Here is a 19,571-nt window from a genome sequence, read left to right on the forward strand (position 1 = left end):
AAATATGCCCACCTGAATCATAAGATTATGGTATATATTTAAAGATCATATTCACCGTAAATTTCCCAAAGTTTACATTGCCCCTATACCATTCCAAATTTAAGCAATTTATAAATATATTGGTATGGGAATAATCTAAAATAACGGTCAAGGAAACATACAAAAAAGGTCTAACGGACTGATAACGTCAAGCTATGTTAGTGATCTTATTTCTGGTATATATACGTCTACAAAACATATTCATGAAAATTGCATTACCTGCTTTTCACCAAAAAATTCCTATACAATTCCTTTTGAGTCATCTTATCTGGCCAAATGCAGATCCGAGCAAACAAAACTTGGCTTGTGGACATCATCGGCTCCGAAGCATCGGAACAGAAGGAGTCACTTTGTGGTTTCAAGCTTAGTCTCAGACGATCAGTTTCAGGCCACGGGTTGGGCACAGCAGGCAGAGGGCGTTGGTGCCATGCCAGCCAATCGGCAAAATGAGGCATTTTACTTGTTGGGTCCCTGCAGATCGTAGAGAGAAAACTGTACAGGAAAAAGCCTACGATGTTCTAAGGGTGCACTTGAAATGTGCTTATTCACACATTTTTGGCTAAGCAACAGAATTACAAAATATATATACTTCCCACCACATATAATTGAGTTATTCCAGTATTCTGAGGGTGAACCATCCACACGGTAATTAGTTTGTTTGTTTTACCAGCCTTACTGCATAGGCACAAGATCAAATCCTGAAATGTCACCGACTAAACTGTGCAAGCCATTTCAGTCACACTAGTTGAATCTGCAACAGTGGCCTGAAACCTGGTCTCCTGGAACTGAGTTCCAAGCCACTTGTCCTGAAGAAGTGGCCTTGCGTTCCCCACAACTACCACCGCCCTCCCCTCTCCTCTAATAGCAGGAAGCTCCACTGGAGGACGTGTACACACTTCCACCAATTAACAGCACGCGCCAAGCCGAGGTACGCTTAAATGTCAAAGTATTTAATTGCCAGGGTACACACGCCTACCTGCCGACACAAATCAAGCTCACTCTTACGTTCTAGCACATCCGAGGCAGGCACTCTTAAAACCTCCACGCCACGTGGCAGTGGCGAATTGCTGCAGAAATAAACGTCACTATTTCGATCAATAGTAAAAAAAAAAATTATATTGTACAAATAAGTAAATATCATATAGCCGAACTTTTATTTTAGCTTAACAATAATCAATCGCAGCTGAAATCATTGTACAACTGAACTTTTTTTTTAAAGATTCGACACATCCCCTAAGGTCGGCCCGTTGTTTGCAGTAAGGAGAGAAAGCCGAGTGGCGCTTGTTGAAACCAAAAGTTTTTCGTCGCTGCACAGCGGCGCGCTCTCAACAGCACTCCTCGCCGATGCGGTGGAAGGACCGGCCCACCTTCTTGTCCAGCTTGACCATCTTCTGCAGGGCCTCCTGCCGCCCGTGGCCCATGTGATCGTAGGTGCACGCGTGCTGCTCCGGCAGGCGGTGCAGGCTGCAGAACACGAACCCTGAGGGGCCGGAAGGGACAGGGCAACACCACGGCATCACGTTTCTGAGCCCGGCACCACTGCCGGCTCACAGTCTCTGGTTTGCCTTTCGGTTCTGGGATTATCAGTAATGATAAAAACTTGGGTAACCGGCATTTCCAAGGCAACTAACCTAATTCATGACCCCGATTACATTCGAGAAAAGCACGTGCGTAGATTTGTGCTCTAGCCTCAAAAGTAGATTTGGTGGTAGAAATCATGCAAAATGTCAGTTTTCACTCTTTCACCGATGCCAACGTATACCAAGCGTGTATTTTTCTATTCACACATACAGTGCTTACCGGAATTGCTTTAATTTCCCCTGGAAAAAAATATTCTATGAATGTCAGTATATTCATTAACCAGAGCGGCTTCCGCAAATTTTACCCATTTATTATGCAGCAGAAACAATATATAATTGTATAGCTGTCTCCATCAGCACTGCAACAGAGTTATCTTCTTTTTATCAGTTGTGATAACAAAAATGCTTGAGTGAATTAGTAAAGAGACATCGGCTAGTTCTAGCAAAGTGCTGCTTGGGCTGCTACATGGAAATTTGGTTACCAGAGTGCATGGAATCTCTTGGTATCCCAGACTGCGTAAAGGCCACTGTGGCGCTGTTTGGACTGTGCGGTGCCACGAGCTGTGCAATTTATGTATGGGGGGGGCATGGAGCACATGGCCTTTGTCTGCCACTGTGATGGCAAAGCGACTGATAAAGGGTCAGCCTCGACCGAGCACGTCCCACTAATCACGATCACCTACGGGAACGTGTCATAGCAGCTACAGCATCCACGCACTGCAATTAACAAAAGGGGTTTCAATCCTGGAGGTAGATAACGCTGCTCGCCAGGTTGACGCGAGTAATAACCCACAACGCGTTGTGCCCAGCGAAGAAGGCGCACAGTGTTACGTTTGTGGAGGTTACAATTTACGCCGCAGGTTTTTCAGTTTTTGGCGACGTGTCCAAGAGGCTTAAATGGGAAAAATGAAACGAGGTGGTCGTAACGTGGAATCCATGGAGCATCCCAGGAGAATTGGTCTGGTGACAGTCGGGCGCTGGAGCATGATTACTCAATGTCACAGTGTTACAAATTATTAATTAAACACCTACACATTTGTCGCCTCGACTTGTAGATCCCGAATTCAAAACTAGGCCAAGCCACGGCCGATTGTCACTGATGCCACTTAAAGGTAGCCGAGTAGTATGCACATACACGCAAGTACTGTCCCAGCTATTTGACTGCCAGGCTAATGGGTGACTGTTCTGTTTTTAAGAAATTATTGTTTTGGTCTCATATCAACCTTTGTGTGGGTAGTTTCTCGTTTTGCTGTAGCTCATGTTGTCGATCCCATTAGCTTTAATATACCAGTAGCAGCATATATTCCGCCTAGACTGCAGATGATAAATTCTCACACGTGCAATCCAATGCATGTTCCATAAATACAAAGCGATATTTAAAAAAATCTAATTGGCGTATTGTTACATGTCCAGCAAGCACGAGCCCCCATATCTCTCTTCATACCCCCCCCCCCCCATGAAGCCTATGGCGGCCTCTGTGGCAACCCTCCATGGTGGCGCCCCTGGTGACCCAGACTTGTTGTGACCCCTGAGACATACCACAGCGGCACAAGCCCAGCTCCTGCTGCACAAGCTCCAGGCGGGCTCGGCACGTGAAGCAGCGGCGCTTGTTCTTTTGCTTGGCCCTGCCCTTCTCCTCCTCATCCTCATCCTTGTCCCCGCAAGTCTTCTTGGCTGGGGAATCGCTGCCCGACTCACCGTCCACACCGTCTGCAGCCAGCGCAGGAAGCACGAGCGTTCGTCGCCTTCAACACAGCGCACCTTCAACACTGGACTCGCAGTGTGCATCGCTTAAAACAAGATGTAACCCAAACAAACACAAACAGCTCTCTTCTCACTGCGTAGGGTGTCGTGGTTGTGCTAGATGGCTCTCCGACGTGTTTTTGGATCGTACCATGTTGTCCAACGTTTCGCGCCATGTGCTGGGAGTTTCATCACGCCAAACAACGCATGGTCCAACGTAAAATACGTGGCAGATATCACGTAGATATCCGCCCAGCCCGTGTTCCGGGGCTGCTTTAACACAGGTTTGAAGCTTCGTAAATGAGAATAAGAGATTTGAATGTTACGGAGAGGGGGAGACGTTACAGCCCGAGTGCCATCGGTCCCGTGTATTTTAGTCAATGCGGCAACGCCACAAGAGCGTTGGGACAAAGCACTCGACTGGTTCTATCGTCTCCTTCACCGTCAAAGAAGAACTCACTGTAAACAATCAGTGACACAACCTGGATAATTGTCTACAAAACTAAATCTGTCTTTGAGTTGTGTTTTCCTTTACGTTGAATGTTGTGTACAATGAGAGATGTGTATCTATACGTAGTTTATGGTAGGTTCTATAAACATGTACATACAAATGGTATAACGTGAACGCACAAGTAAACGATGTCAACAACAACAAACTCGAAACAACACCGATCTATAAAACAAACTGACCATTTTAAATAACCTCAAACATAAAAAATGCTGCTCGATGTAAAACGGGCCTTGTGTGCAAGTTTAACTATCCATCTGCAATACAGGCACCATGCCACAGAATTATCCACGTGGAAATCATCATCAGAACCTGCCTGCCGCCCCATGTGCGCTCGCACAAAGGCGGCATTACCTGGGTCATGAAGTCTCTTCAGAGGGATGTCACGCAATCTGGAGACAGGGCTCTCCGTCTCTGTTGGGCACACGAGGCGCACACACAATACAAATTAGATACTTGTAATGTTCTGCAGGGTCAGTGGGCGAAACAATGCAAATGGCAACGTAATTGTGGTTTATGGTAAACCAGAGTGTTCGCTTTCATCAATTCGTTAAACTATGTACAGCAAAGCTACCGGGTTTCACGTGCAGCAATTCACACCCCATCCCAGCGAACTGATGAACTATCAAAGTTGCAACAGGCAATCCTTTGTCATATCATTTTTACTGTCACGACGCAACACCTACTCCTTTGCGATTGTAATTTTGAATTCACCGCCAGCACCAACCTCTGGAGTCCTGGTTTGTGGAACGGCTGGATGGCGACATCGAGGTGGAACTTCCTGCTTCGGGCTCCCTCGATGGCGCAGGCTGCGGTTCCCGGGGTGGACTCACGCGCTCCAGCTCTGCGCTGGAGATTAGCGCGATCTCCGCGACGGGCGCCAGTAGGCGAGACGAAGGCGCCGGCAGGGAAGAGGGGGCAGCCCCCGTTGCCTCTTCGCTAGCGGTACTCGCCCCCTCGCATGGCTTCGGGGCGGGACACGGCTGCAGTTGGGCGCAAGGCTGCGCATGCGTCGTCTCGGCTGTAGCAGTGGCGGTGATGCTGGCGCCGGCTGGAGAGGCCGGGGCATCGGCCACGTCCGTAACGGTCGCCAGCTGCGGTGCGCAGGCTGTGCCACCACGGCAGGGCAGGTTAGGGGAACCTTGCAGCTCCGTGGGCAAAGCGCTGGAATCGCTGGCGCCACCGTCGCCCAGCGTAGGCGCCATCGACGAGCTGCCCTCGCCATCCCTGCTCTTCAAGTAGTCTGGTGTTAAAGCAGACAACGCGAGCGAACGGGGCGAGAGATAGAGAGCAGGGTGAAAAAATACAGATTAAACACCATGTCGCGATTTGTCGTGAGCAGGCAAGCGTGTCAAATTGTGAGTGCTGCACAAATCACAGTGATGGTTATGTCACCTACCAGCGAAGCATTTGGAGCACAGATTCATTGTCTTGGTAGATCTGGATGTAAAAGAAGATAAAAAAAAAATTTAATACATAAAATGAATATAAGAGTTGGCCAGTACACCCATAGGAAAGTGATATTTTAGCATCGACTGAAATAGCTCCTCATTCAAGTTGTTCCATGCTTCTGTAGCTGAAACAAAGAACATACTCAGTGTCACAGTGGCACTCTTCTACCCCCTACATGTCACCATGGCAAATATTGACTTTTACTTTTGGTTGGTAGGTTCCAGTTGTGCGAGCTGTGTGTCAAGAGTGTGTATGTGCATGTGTGTCCAGGTGTGAATATGACCCATCTATCCTTCCCAAAATTCTGCAGTGTGGTGGCCACCCACCCTCCTCAACCACTCACTTTCTCACTCACCCACTCACCTCCTCACTCACCCATGCTTTGGCTCACCTACTCATTCACTCACCGACCTCCACCACTTACCCACACCTCAAATTACTCACCAACCGACTCTCTGACCCAACACCAATCTTCACCAAACACCCACCAACCAAACAAGTCACTTACTTCAACAACTTGGGCAAACAAACATTCATTAACCCACTCACTCACCAAACCACTCAGCCCACCCATTGACCTCATTCAATTGCATCCCTACATCATCCTCTATCTTAGACTCACCAATCCATCCACCACCCATACGGCAACCCATTTACTCACTTATGTCTCCCACTTATTCATATAAGCCCTCATCCACCCACCCCCTACCCTATCCAGACAATAATTGCACACCAACTACATAGCCAACCAACCAGCCACTCCTGCACCAAGCCACCTAACCAGCCGAATCGCCGACTCAGTAACGAGTCCAACTCACACAACCACTCACCTCACCCAAACAATAAGTGACCCAGCCACTCACTCACATCCACTCAGGTTGTCACGTATAATCTTCCAGCCACTCCCTACCTTACTCACCTACCAAACCACTTACTCGCCCACCTACCCAGCCACTCGCTCGACCACTCACCTCCAGAGTAAAAAAAAAACTCACCCGTACACCGACTCAACCAACCACTCAGCCACCCTGCCACACAACTCACCCATCCTGCAAATAGCTCACCCACACACCCACCCACCCGGCCGGCCACTTTGGTAATAACTCACCCACCATTCCACCCAGCCACTCACCCACCCACCCACTCAGCCACTCACACAGCCAGCAGGCCACTCACCACCACAGCAGCCCCCCCCCACCCGAGCGGCCACCACCCCGCTTCAGCCATAGCGTCCGGCACTCATGACACATCAATAGCACGCCCATTCGGGGAAGGAAAAAATAAAAATAAATAAAACCATAACCAAAAACAAAAATCTTAAAGCCCAACGCGACGTGAACACCGCCCGTCCGCGCGCTCTGGGAGTGTGCTAGAAGTATATTACGTACAGACGGGGTGTGTGACACACGTGTGTTGTAGAGTTTACACACAAGTGTAGGCTCATTGTAAAGTGTTGTGGAGCCATTTTAAAATTAAATTGTTTTAATTGTTAACACGGTGATGGATCTCTCCCAACCCCCGCCTAACAACAGCCCTGCCCCGGCGCCTCCATCACGCAAGCACAACACCCACCACGCAGTACAAACAACCCTCGGCACACTCGTAACGAGCCACATTTAACAAATAGCAGTGCCTCGGGAGATAATGGAAGCCAGGCCCAGCAAGGCTTTACGAGACGGGAATGTCGAAGGTGCGGTGTCGAAGCACACGCGAGATATGTAAGCATGTTGTACTGTACTATGACGCGCGCACACAAAGTGACTGCGTAGAATTGTTTACAGAGGGTGTCGGGAACAAGGGCACGAGATGGCGATGGGCCGACTGGGATAGGGGGCAATACATCACAGTACCAGAAGCAGGGCTGGGAGGGAGAAACTCGCTCGAAGGGTGATAAGCGGCCACCCGGGGAAGGGGGGAGGACACGGGACCCAAACCCAACCAACTCGGCCCGACCTTACGGGACCCAGGCCTGACCTCGGGCCTGACCTCGGGCCCGACCAGCAAGGGCCAAGGGCCACAAAACGATCAGCCCCTGGCGTCTCAACACCCCAAGCTACGCTCGACATTACCGAACCGAGGGCGCACAAATCCTGACCCAACCCAAGCTCAACCACATTAAAATACTCGAGCAGACCAAACCAGCTTGACCTTACCCCCAGCTAGGCCCGACCCGCCCCAGCCTCACGTTGCCAGTCTCCCCCCCACGAAACCTGAACCCGTCTCCCACCGACCCGGCCCACCAATAGCCACACACGGGGGCCCACCAATAGCCACACACGGGGCCCCAACAATAGCCATACACGGGGGCCCAACAATAGCCACACACGGGGCCCACCAAGAGCCACACACGGGGCCCCAACAATAGCCACACACGGGGCCCACCAATAGCCACAAACGGGGGCCCAACAAGAGCCACACACGGGGCCCACCAATAGCCACATACGGGGGCCCACCAATAGCCACACACGGGGCCCCACCAATAGCCACACACGGGGGCCCACCAATAGCCACACACGGGGCCCACCAATAGCCACACACGGGGCCCCAACAATAGCCACAAACGGGGGCCCAACAAGAGCCACACACGGGGGGCCCAACAATAGCCACACACCGGGGGCCGACCAATAGCCACACACGGGGCCCCAACAATAGCCACAAACGGGGGCCCAACAAGAGCCACACACGGGGGGCCCAACAATAGCCACACACCGGGGGCCCACCAATAGCCACACACACGGGAGCCCATCATCATCCCGGTACAGCCACATCGCCTCGCTCCCATCTCGATCCGATTCCATCCAAACCGATACGATCTCACCCACCAACACCACCACCACCAACACCACCACGTACCCCCTATCCCACAACAACCAGGACGACGCCATCGAGACCTAAACCCAACCGGAGTCAGCTCGACCCAGAACCGATCCGATTCGACCCGACGAGATCAGATCCCATCAAACCTCCTCCACCACCACCACCACCACGACCACCACGACCACCACCACCCCGTGGGTTTGTGTCGAGCCCAAGTCGCTCACCCCCAGAAGCCGCAGCGGCAGCGCGGCTGGCAGCGCGGGGCCTCGCTGCCCTCACTGCCGGTGTCGCCCATGACGGCGGCGACGGGGAACCTCTCCTCTCGGTGCCGCTCCTGCTGCTGCTGGCCTCGTCCTCCCCCTGAGCGTCTCCTCCTCCTCCTCCTGGCACTGTCCTCCTCCTCTCTTCTCGTCCGTCACGAAAGCAGAACCCCCCCCCACCCACCACCACTACCACCCCGTACACGACGCTTTTATGTGGGAGTGTGTGAACCTACGAGGCCCTCTTACAAGAGGCTCGAATACCACTCCTTGGCTTTGACGACGACGACGGTGGTGGTGATGATGATGGTGATGACGATGGTGCTAGTGGTGATGATGGTTACTGGTGGTGGTGGTGGTGATGATGATGGTGGTGATGATGATGGGAGCAGCTCGGCCGCGTTAAATGGCGGCCGCAGCTGCGGGTAGGGCGAGGGTTAAAGGCGATGGCTGAAACGGGGTCGGCGCGGGCCAGCGGATAGCCACGGGGAAGGGACGAGAGGGACGGAGATGTAGGAGGGGAAGGGTAGGGGGGGCGCGGACGCGGACGCGCACGCGCACGCAGAGAGACAAAGGCGGCTGTGGAGGGAGTCGGAGCAACGCGGAGTAGCAGAGGCCGGCGACTGCGGCCGAGAATCGGGGCCGCTCGCCCCGCCGCTGTCAGAGGGCTGACGGCTCTCATCAGCTGGCGGGCGATACCACTGCGACCGGGAGAGGCGGGGGGGGTTATAAAACATCCGTCAATTATTACGCATAATTTAAACAAGCGAAGCGGTATTTTTAATCGCTTGTACACAAGATGTTGATATTGTTTTCTTATTTATCGCCACGCGGAGTTTAGGTTTTGTTGAAATGTCGGGTAGGTTATGGAAGTGAGAAGGGAGGTGGTACCAATTCCCCCCCCTCCCCCACGCGTGGAGTGGACTCGTCCGAGAAGGGGCCTTTATCGCGTTGTTGCGACGCTGCGTGCGTAATGAATGGGTGTGCGTCGTGTGTGTGCGTGTGTGTGTGTCTATGAACAAGTGTATTGTCATGTTGTATTATCTCTGTGCGTCTGTGGGTGCATTCCTCTTGGCGTCTGTGAGCATGTGTTACGGTGTGTGCGTGTATTTGTCTTTGTGTGCGTGTATTTGTCTTTGTGTGTGTTCATGAATACGTGTGATGGTGTGTGTATTGTTGTCTATGAATGTGCATTCGTGTAATGAATGTACATTGCTGTACACGCGTGTCTGTGACTACGTGTATTGGTGTGTTTCTCTGCGTTTCTCTTTGTGTTTGTTGGTGTCTTGTCTGTGTGCTGGCGTGTCTATTTGTGTATTTGTACGTGTATATATTCTCTGTTTAAAAAAAAAAACCTTATACAGTAATGGCTTGCCATGTTACGGCGCTAAAGAAGTCATTCTGATGATGTATGTCTCTGAATGTGTATGAGTGTGCGTGTTGGTATGTGTGTGCGTGTTGGTATTTGCCTATGTAAATAATGTATGGTTGTGTAATTAGTTGTCTTTGTACGTGTAATAGTGTTTTTCTCTGCCTATGAATACATATTGTTTGTATCGTTAATATGCATGTGCCTGTATCATCATGGTGTGTCTAGATATGTGTGTTCATCATTTTGTCGCTTTATATCCATATATATTGGATGTGTATTTTCTTGGCGTGTCTGTGTGTATATTGAGTTGTATAAAGTATTGATCTGTCTATAAGTGAGTGTATGGTTTGTGTGTGTGTAGAAATGTTTGTGTATCTATATGGGTGTATTATCTTGGTATGTGTATATTTGTGTCTCTGTGCATCTGTGGGTAAGTGTATGGTGTGTGTTTTTGTCTCTGGGTGTTTGTGTGTAAATTGTTGCATTGTCTTGGTGTGTCCATGTTCTGTATTGGTGTGTCTATTCCAGTATCTCTTTGTTGGATACAATTGTATTTTGGTGTTTTATAAATCCACATTGTCCATGATAGGTGAACTTTGAAGCCGTGCGAAGTGTCGAAGGAACCCTGCCAAAAGGTCATAGGGGCAGATGTAGCTGTGAGGGTGTTAACCGACTGAAGTGACTGAGAAATGTCTGTGTTTACTTAGAAAGCCTGAATATTGTGGTCAAAATTATGGATTAAAGAGGTGAGTAAAATCAGGATGGAGTGCTTTTGGAAAACAGAATTTGCTTATGCAAAGCAGCATAATGTGATTAAAGAATAAGTTTTCAATCACTACATATTATATCCACTATGACCAGGCTAAACAACGTGGAGACTGACAAATATCATGGAGTAAAAGGTCGAAAGTTTGCAAATAAAATATGGCACGGAATTGCATTAAGAGTCAGAAAGGGAAACACATGGTTCAGAGAGACCTCATCTGGACTGTTAAGGAACATAAATGGGCTTGGGCAAGACACACCACTAGATTGCACGATGGTTGATTACCAAGACTGGTGACGAAATGGCAGCCAAATGAAAGAACACGGCCAATAAGATGACTGCTGCAGAGATGAGATGAGATCTGCTCACGTGCAGAACCGAGATGGATTGTGCCATTTTAGGACCATGGGCATTCGTGTCTGCATGGGGAGGCCTTCATGCAGCAGTGATGATGATACACACGAAGGTAATGATCCCTTCATAATGCCTTAACAGACTTTTGGGGAAAGTGCTATTATCGAGCACCAATGAAGGCCGGTGTGGAACACGAGGGGGTGGGTGGCCAGTATCACGCCTGGCCGCGTTTAACTACCGTTTTGCACATTGCACCAGATACTAATTTTAGGCTGAGTCGACCTAGGAGAGGCCCAATACCGATTCAAATAATCGTCACTGGTATTGACCGTGTTCAGTAATCGACCTCAGGTGGCCGGGTTCGTAGCGCAATGTGCTAACCACGACAATACAGCTTCCCCACAAACGCAGACAAAGATTCCTCCTGAAGCCTTTAACATACCAGTTGACAAAAGTGCCATTAGCGAGCACCCATTATGGCCCCTTGCCCCACAGACTGTTCAAGGCGATATGGAAAAGCTCTGTCACACACATACAAAGATCCCCCGTGCAGCCTTATACATATTTTTTGTGGGCAAGCGCTGTCAGCGAGCACATATTTAAGCGAGCATGACACCGCATCAAGCTACATGTTTAAGGCTACATTGACCGAGGGGAGGCCCGGAATAGGCTCAGATACATTTTACTTGCCACTGCTGTTTTCCGTGGCGGTGAATTCAACCCAGGTCAGGCAGGGAGTTCACTTCCATAGGGACTCACAACAACAACAACCGCCGTTCGAACCAAGTAGCGGTGGTGTCACCACTGCGCTTGTGGCAGGCTAGGTGCACTTTTGAGGCCACGTTAAGTGTAGAAGTCTGGCTGGCAGGAGGTAACGGGACATAACCCAGGTGTCATATGGGTTCGACTGACCGTAATTAATGGCCAGATGCACCACCTGTGCTCCCCCCCCCCCCCACTATGGCCAGCTCACTGCGTTTTGGCCTCAGTGGCACATCCGTCTCCTGAGATGTTTGATCCTTCGTTGCTCGCTATCTGCTTGACGCGTGCCACGTTGGGCAGGTGGCGTCTGGGCAAGCTACCAACCTCAGCAGACGAGGAAGGGAACTTCACGCGCCCCACTTCACGCAATCGGTTTCCTGCGGTGGTGGTTCGAGGTAGTTGGCGTTCGTGAGATGTGTGTGTGTGTTGTATAACGGTTGACCAGGTATCGGTTATAATTACGAGGGTTTTCAGTTTGTCGATTAGTTGACATTCTTAAATAGCACTATAGATTCGCGCGTCTAAGAATGCCTTTTTCACGTTCAACACGTAGGCTTAACACGTAGGCTTATGGATGCTTTTTTCCGTTCGTGTGTCGTGTATTACGTGGGTTCACATCATCCCTGCAGCCACTAGAGGCCGCAATAATTCTCCACAAAACGGCATGTACAGTATTTAAACATTAAAAACCCCCGATAGAATTGCCTCCCTGAGTTGTGAGAGTTCCGGGGTTAGAAACGGGCGAGATGTGGGGTGGTGAACGCTGCCACCACCACCACCCCTCCCCAGCAGGGCTCTGCACGACACGCGTGTTTATGATCATTTCGTGCGTATCACAATCTGTGCCGGCAGTGTCACACATGGGAACACGCGGCAAGTATTTTGCTCGGCGTACACACGGAGCGTGCTGTGACCGAGGCCGACAATAGCTCTGGGTGGTTGGGGCAAGCAGAGCTCCCCGTGATAAATGCGCGAGTCGTAATGCCGAGGCTAGGGGTTGGTCGACTCGAGTTATCCGTTCCTGTATTATTATCGTTGGCGTTGTTACCATCATCATCAATCTATACATACATGTACCCACTTACCTACAATTCACTCGTCATCAGCAGCATCGTCAAGACCACCATTCACGATCGTCCTCCCTCCTTCCCATTTCTCAGCCCCTTGGCGTCTCCATAATCCACCATCGTCGTCCACCTATTTAGCATCCATCCACCGACCCACACTACCAGAACCGAGTCAACCGCATACTATCACCATCGTCGTCAAGAACAGTCACTATTTAAAGGAGAATAAGAAGAAGAAACAGCACAGTAATCATTGACCTCACTTTGCCAATCTGTCCCCAGCCAGCAGCCACCCCCCTTTGACCCCACGCAGCCGATGGGACCCAACGGATAAAAAACGGTTCAATATTCTCCGCCTAAACAAACTGCTGCTGGAGAACGCTGAAAGTTCGGAGGGCTTCGTCGTAGTCTGACGGGACTCGATGCATATTCCTTCATGGCACGTGTGTCATGACGAAACAGCCACTGGCGTACTCAATTGTCGCGGATTAAATGGGTTAGGCGTGCTGTTTTCCACGTAACATTCTGTAACTTATTTAAAATAAAGAGCTTCCTTAGGATGATGTCTTTCCGACAGCTCTGTTCTTCGCCTGAGGACGGCTGCTTGCGCTGTGGCCGAAACGTCGTGAGAATTTTGTTTTATTTTTATTATTTTATTATTTCCCTTCTACGTGACTTTACCGAAATAACCAAGAAGATGAATCCCTGCAGTCACGAAAGCTTTAAATCGAAAAAAAAGCTTCTTAGCTCATCGGATTTCTCCAGGATAAATAAAAATTCCGATTCTTGTACGGAATCTTCATTTGCGGTTGTGTATGTGCGGGGAGCGGTGGCGCAGTGGTTAGCGCACCGCTGACGAACGAGTTCGCTCTCCCGGCCACGTCTAACATCAGGAGCGAGTGTGAAATCTGAACCGGTTCTCTGTGTTCACTCGAGATTCAACTTGTATCGTGTGGAGGAAACCGTATTATCAGCCGTACATCGAGAAACCACAGCACGTGTGCTTACGGGGGGTCAAAATACTACGCTGAGGTTCACGTCTAGCTGGTTGGGGAGTTTCACAAACACGTGATTCACCAACCATTGGCCTCCAAAGTGCTCCATTATATGTGGCAATCTAAAGGGCCTATTATCCTTCCCTCTCTCACCTCCGTCAAGAGCACAGTGCTGAATAAAATAAAAGGCTTCACTGCGCCGTTGTGGGTCGTGTGGGATTGTTTGACCATACTTCACCACGCTGGTCAGTGCGGGATGGGACCAGGGCGGACTTGGGTGTCCGAGACTGCACATTACACAGTACAATCACGTACGGTACTCTATACTTGCAAGTACTCACCACTGATGACCATGACACGGCTGAAACTAAACTAAAACTATGTTTTGTTATTTTACCAGGTAAGACCCGCAGATCTCTCTAGCTCTTTTTCAGAAGCGAACTGGCCACACAGATGATAGCTCAACGAAGTGGCTTATCATCGCATGGACATTTATAACAATGGCCAAATACTCTAAACGCGTGGTGATGTGGATTCCAAATGTGGAGGGGAAACCCCGAGGGCCCGGATAAATATCCACGCGACCACGGAGAGAGAGAGACACGCAAACTACAAATATACAGCAGCAGGCGTCAAGGTCGGGCTCGAACCCACGACTTCCCGTATACCAGGCGAGGTAGTTAACATCTCGGCTTCGGGAAGCATCCACGCATCAGTGGAGTGAACGTGGCTGGTGGTGGTGGTGGTGATGACGATGGCACGTGAGGTGGCCTCCTGGACTCTTGATTCACTCGTCGCACGCGCGTGAGAACGAAACCAAACACGGAACTCACAGCGTATACCAGACCAGAAGTTATTTTCTTATCTCTGGACATTGACATTGCACGTTCTCGAATAAAGACAGCACTCTTAGTCAATCCACTGCTAGATGAGCCCCCACCCCCGCGCCGTGCAGGGGGTGGGTGGGTGGGTGGGTGAAGCCGAGCTTTCATTACGGAATATTAAAGGCAGAAGCCACAGGAGTGCGATTGCGACCCTGAAACCCAAAGTATGGACCCTGAAACCCAAAGTATGGACCCATATATAGTAAACCACTGTCGTCTGCGCTCCTTCAACGGAGGAGGAGTAACAAAACGACACGAACGCTCGTCGTGGCTAGCAGACATTGCCATTGAGCTGCTCAGCACATTGCTGCTGCCATCTTACGCAAGAATATAATGGTGAAGGCGAGGAACGCAGACGTCGTAGTGGCATAGCACAGTGCAGTATGGCAATAGGTTTTTGTTTGACACCGACAAACTCAGGCAAGCAGCAGCTATGGCAACCTGTTTGTAAATGAATGGTGGTCGTCCATCCAGCCACCCTCCACGGTCACACCTGACTCAGCTTCCAAACTCTAACGGGATCGGCCACATTCCAGGTGATTGAGTCAAGGCCCTTTGACGCAAATGCCCGTGAACATTTTGACTGAAGAAGTTTAACCGGGTAGTTCCTCTGGAGGCGAACATCCGTGATGGGAGAGAGAGATATGTATTTCTCTGGGGTTCGTTTGCCCAGTTGCTGTAACGTTTTGCTTCTATGAAACTCAAGTTTCAGTATACTCTCCTCTAGCTTGATTGCATCTATGGCTGTTTGGGTGATTTTGCATTTCAAAAGGTTGAGCGAGTGTCAGGCAGAGAGGTAGGTAGTGATAAATATGTATTTCTATAGGATGAAATATTTCCCCAGATATAACGAGTCAATATAAAATAATTGGGTTGCGTGAGAAATAAGTTTTATGTGGAGACACAGAAGGAGACTGTGTCTGTTTATTTTAAATATATATATTCAATACAACGATTCAAATAATTGATTTGCGTTGTTTTAAATGACGATTGGCATTTTTCTGGGGGGGAGGGGACAGGTGATGAGTCAGGGGGGCCTCCTTCTGAGCCCCCCTCCCCACCAAAGGGCACAATCCTGGCTCAGTGGCAGCTCCATAAAGTCCACACCCTCAATGTAAAACAATTTGATATACAGGACTTGAGCAGAACTCGTAGTTCAAACGTCAACTGTACATCTGCTGTTGGATCTAGCAGAAGGAAGTGATGGCGCGGTGTGTGATTACCTCTGTTACCGAACACTCGTACATGGAATTGGCCAAACATCGCAACACATGACTCTTCTGAAAACAAGTCTAATGGCGTGGTGGTTAGCGTCATTCTGTGCCTTGAACCCTGGGTTTGATTCCGGCCCATGGCGACATCAGTGGTATCTGAAAGAATCCTGCACCACCGCCCTCGGCCATACCCCAACAACAACCGCCATTCGCCACTAAGTGGCGGTGACGTCACCACGACGCTTGTGCCAGGCCATGTGCACCGCATTCACCCACACACATTGACCGTGCAGCGTGGTGAGTGAGGTATGGTCAAGTAACCAAACGACCGACCCGGCCTAAACCCAATGACGCAAGCGCTGTAAAAGTACCGCCCTGTATCCTGCAATCCTGGAAAGCCGAACTGTATTTCAAAGTGATTACTGTATGACTATTTGTTTAACTTCAACAAAAGTAGTGGTTGGTTTTTTTTGGTCGTATTTACTTTAACTTAAGGCCCTCCCCTGCCACTCTTAAGAAGCTGCCTGTAAATGTTTGGGCATAGGTGGTGGGGGAAGAGGTGGCTCGTAGCTTCTGATACTGACCCCTCCCCACAACCAGCAACCACCTCGATCATTGCCTTCCCCGCATTATTTCACCACTGCCATTGGCTGAAGATGCTAAGTGCGTGGTCATCCTTAAGCTACTGGAGTCCAGTACACGCTCAGCGCATCCACGTGGGGCATTTAAAGGAGACCTTTGGACGCAAGCCATTGCTCTGGCATTCGTGTTGTCACAACGCGTCAGCGGTGAATGTTGATCGACATTAATTATACCGTACACACTCAGAGACATCCGGCACCACCCTCTGTCGGCCTAGTCCCGTGACTGTAGCGCCAAGCCCACAGGTTTAAATACAGTACGGGGTACCTGTATACAGTACATCAAATTAGGGTATAGCCTTTGGTTTACCCAGGTACAGCGGCGCCGAGTCTGCCTGCACTGGGATGTTTAGCCACTTCCATTCACGAGTGCCCAACTTGCGCGAGAAAATGGAATTAGCGTACACGGATAAAAGCCACCGCGCACTCAAAGCTCCGTCCAGATAAGAGTCAATCCATTTCTGTACAGTGCTGCCATCACCGGTCCAACTCCCAGCTCAAACCTTCAATACAGGATATTGCCAGGCAGGCTCTCATGCAAGCACTAACCAGGCACACCCCTGCTTAGGTTATAGAATCAGACGAGATCAAGCGTAGGCTGATTTTGGTTGTATAATCGACCATGGTATTTTTTTCAGAGACCTTCATATTTATATTCTTGGTTCTTTCGGTAAAATCACGTAGAATAATAAAATAATATTAATATAAACAATAAAAATAAACAAATTATAGAAGGGAAATAATAAAATAATATTAATATAAAACTACAAAGAATTGTTTTTGTTTTATATTCATATTATTTTATTATTTCCCTTCTACGTGACTTTACCGAAAGAACCTAGAATATGAATCCCTGCAGTCACGAACGCTTTACCTTCATATTTGTTTACTTTCTTGAAAAACCGTTGCTAATTTAAGTACAAATTTAAGAATAGCCCGGCTAGTAATGTATATATCACAGATGATGACACACTGGCCTCTATTCTGGGTTGTTTACAAGCCCACCCTCCTGTCCTTACAATCTTTCCCTCCCAGCCCACAAGGTGCTGTCTGAAATCTAAACCCGTTACTACTCTGGAATATGAAATACTGATGAAGACTACGATCCCCTGATTGCAAATAGCCTCAGTAAAATATAAAAATATTTTTTTAAAAAAAGCATTAGCTTCGTTGTGGAGAATATAAATAGCAAAATAAATAGGCGGTTACATACGACCCCTTCATATCTCCGTCTGTCCACATAAAATATATTTCTTATACAACCCATCAGCTGCCCGCTGGTGGTGATTTCAGCAATATTGTTTCAGGGCAAGCAAACCATGTAGTTTGCAGGGTCTATAGATCAAATATCGACTGGTGTGCCCCAAATTGTTGTCGTGACTTTATATTCTAAGCCACGTAACTTTACGTTCAAGTGCATAGAGTACGTCACTTTTCAAAAGTTTGCAAATGTATCCCACTCAATACCAGGAGCAATATCTTTACATGGCCTTATTTCTTACTTCGTCCCGGCGTATAGCTACCTCTATCTCTCCTGTGTCCCATTTCTCCCTGCCCTGACCCCTTCTACCCCTGTGTCGTTTATCTCATTTTGGATATGCCCCCACGGTGGTGAAGTAGGTCAACATAGACGTTGGAGCACGGTGCAGTACTGTACAGCACACTTATATGCACTGCCATCTGCTGACAACGTGGTCCCGCAGCAGTCTACAACACCTGTTTCATGTATGCATGGTAGCTACCCATCATGTATGCATGGTAACTACCCATCATGTATGCATGGTAGCTACCCATCATGTATGCATGGTAGCTACCCATCATGTATGCATGGTAGCTACCCATCATGTATGCATGGTAACTACCCATCATGTATGCATGGTAGCTACCCATCATGTATGCATGGTAGCTACCCATCATGTATGCATGGTAACTACCCATCATGTATGCATGGTAGCTACCCATCATGTATGCATGGTAACTACCCATCATGTATGCATGGTAGCTACCCATCATGTATGCATGGTAGCTACCCATCATGTATGCATGGTAACTACCCATCATGTATGCATGGTAGCTACCCATCATGTATGCATGGTAACTACCCATCATGTATGCATGGTAACTACCCATCATGTATGCATGGTAGCTACCCATCATGTATGCATGGTAGCTACCCATCATGTATGCATGGTAACTACCCATCATGTATGCATGGTAGCTACCCATCATGTATGCATGGTAGCTACCCATCCAAACACTAGACGCAGGCTCAGTCCTGCTTATATACCTTGCCAGATAAAAATGCCGAGGTGGTGTCAACTGAGAGTTTGGCGTGACCTGGTGTAAAGACGATGCATGGACGTACAACACTTGGAAAAAGACACGCAGCGCTAAACAAAACACACGACCAATGTCCTTTTTATTGCGTGTTATGCAGTCTATATGGATGCATGGGTATAATTATTACATAGTATGGATGCTTTTACACAGAGCCACGAGTCTGTTGCATGAATACGACTTAAATAAAAATGTACCAACAATGCCAATCATTTGCCCAGGAAAGCCCCACTGAGTATCAATACTCTCTTTTCAAGAGGGTCCTGCTAGGTTTGGATGTTTGGCCGTGAATTCCATGAATTAGCCTTTGGCTTTTGGAGGTGGTAGGAGAAAACCCACCACGCTTCCTAGGAGGTGGTACTCAGCACTGCCGTCCATCTCCTGGCCATACCCTCGCAGCCCCATACCTACAACAAACCACCTGACAAGCCTCGGTGGTTGTTCATCCAAGTACCAGTCCTACTGGACCCTGCTTGGCATCCGATACCCGGTGAGATTTGGCGTTTTGGTCGAAGGCAAACCTATAAGTAATTAGAGGCCGACCGAAATTCGGTTTCGGTTTCGGCGCCGAAAGTTGGCAAATGGCCTGTTTTGGCATTGACTTTCGGTTTTGGCCGAAAGTCAATGTTTTACTTTTGGTCTGGTTTCGGTTTCGGCCTAAACTGATATTGACTTTCGGTCGTCATTCGTCAACCGCATATCTATTTTTAGAATGTAACGCTCGTCTATCACTCTGCCTATCGGCCGGGCAGTCGGCGCTAGGCAATCCTATGCGATAGG

The 19,571-nt window shown here is 49.0% G+C and overlaps 1 protein-coding gene across 1 annotated transcript; it reads right to left on the bottom strand.

The window, feature by feature from the left end:
- Positions 1 to 968: 968 nt before the first annotated feature.
- ZFAND3 (zinc finger AN1-type containing 3) lies at positions 969 to 12,808 on the bottom strand. The gene is made up of 7 exons (XM_078858460.1): positions 12,739 to 12,808; positions 8,364 to 9,100; positions 5,270 to 5,310; positions 4,598 to 5,113; positions 4,225 to 4,284; positions 3,159 to 3,329; positions 969 to 1,519 (listed from the first exon to the last, which is right to left on the bottom strand). The coding sequence occupies exons 2-7, from the start codon at positions 8,432 to 8,434 to the stop codon at positions 1,365 to 1,367; spliced, it is 1,014 nt and encodes a 337-aa protein (XP_078714586.1). The 5' UTR covers positions 8,435 to 9,100; positions 12,739 to 12,808; the 3' UTR covers positions 969 to 1,364.
- Between the last annotated feature and the right edge of the window lie 6,763 nt (positions 12,809 to 19,571).

This window comes from Lampetra fluviatilis, chromosome 7, assembly GCF_964198595.1.
Source record: "Lampetra fluviatilis chromosome 7, kcLamFluv1.1, whole genome shotgun sequence".
Classification (NCBI taxonomy): Eukaryota; Metazoa; Chordata; class Hyperoartia; order Petromyzontiformes; family Petromyzontidae; genus Lampetra; species Lampetra fluviatilis.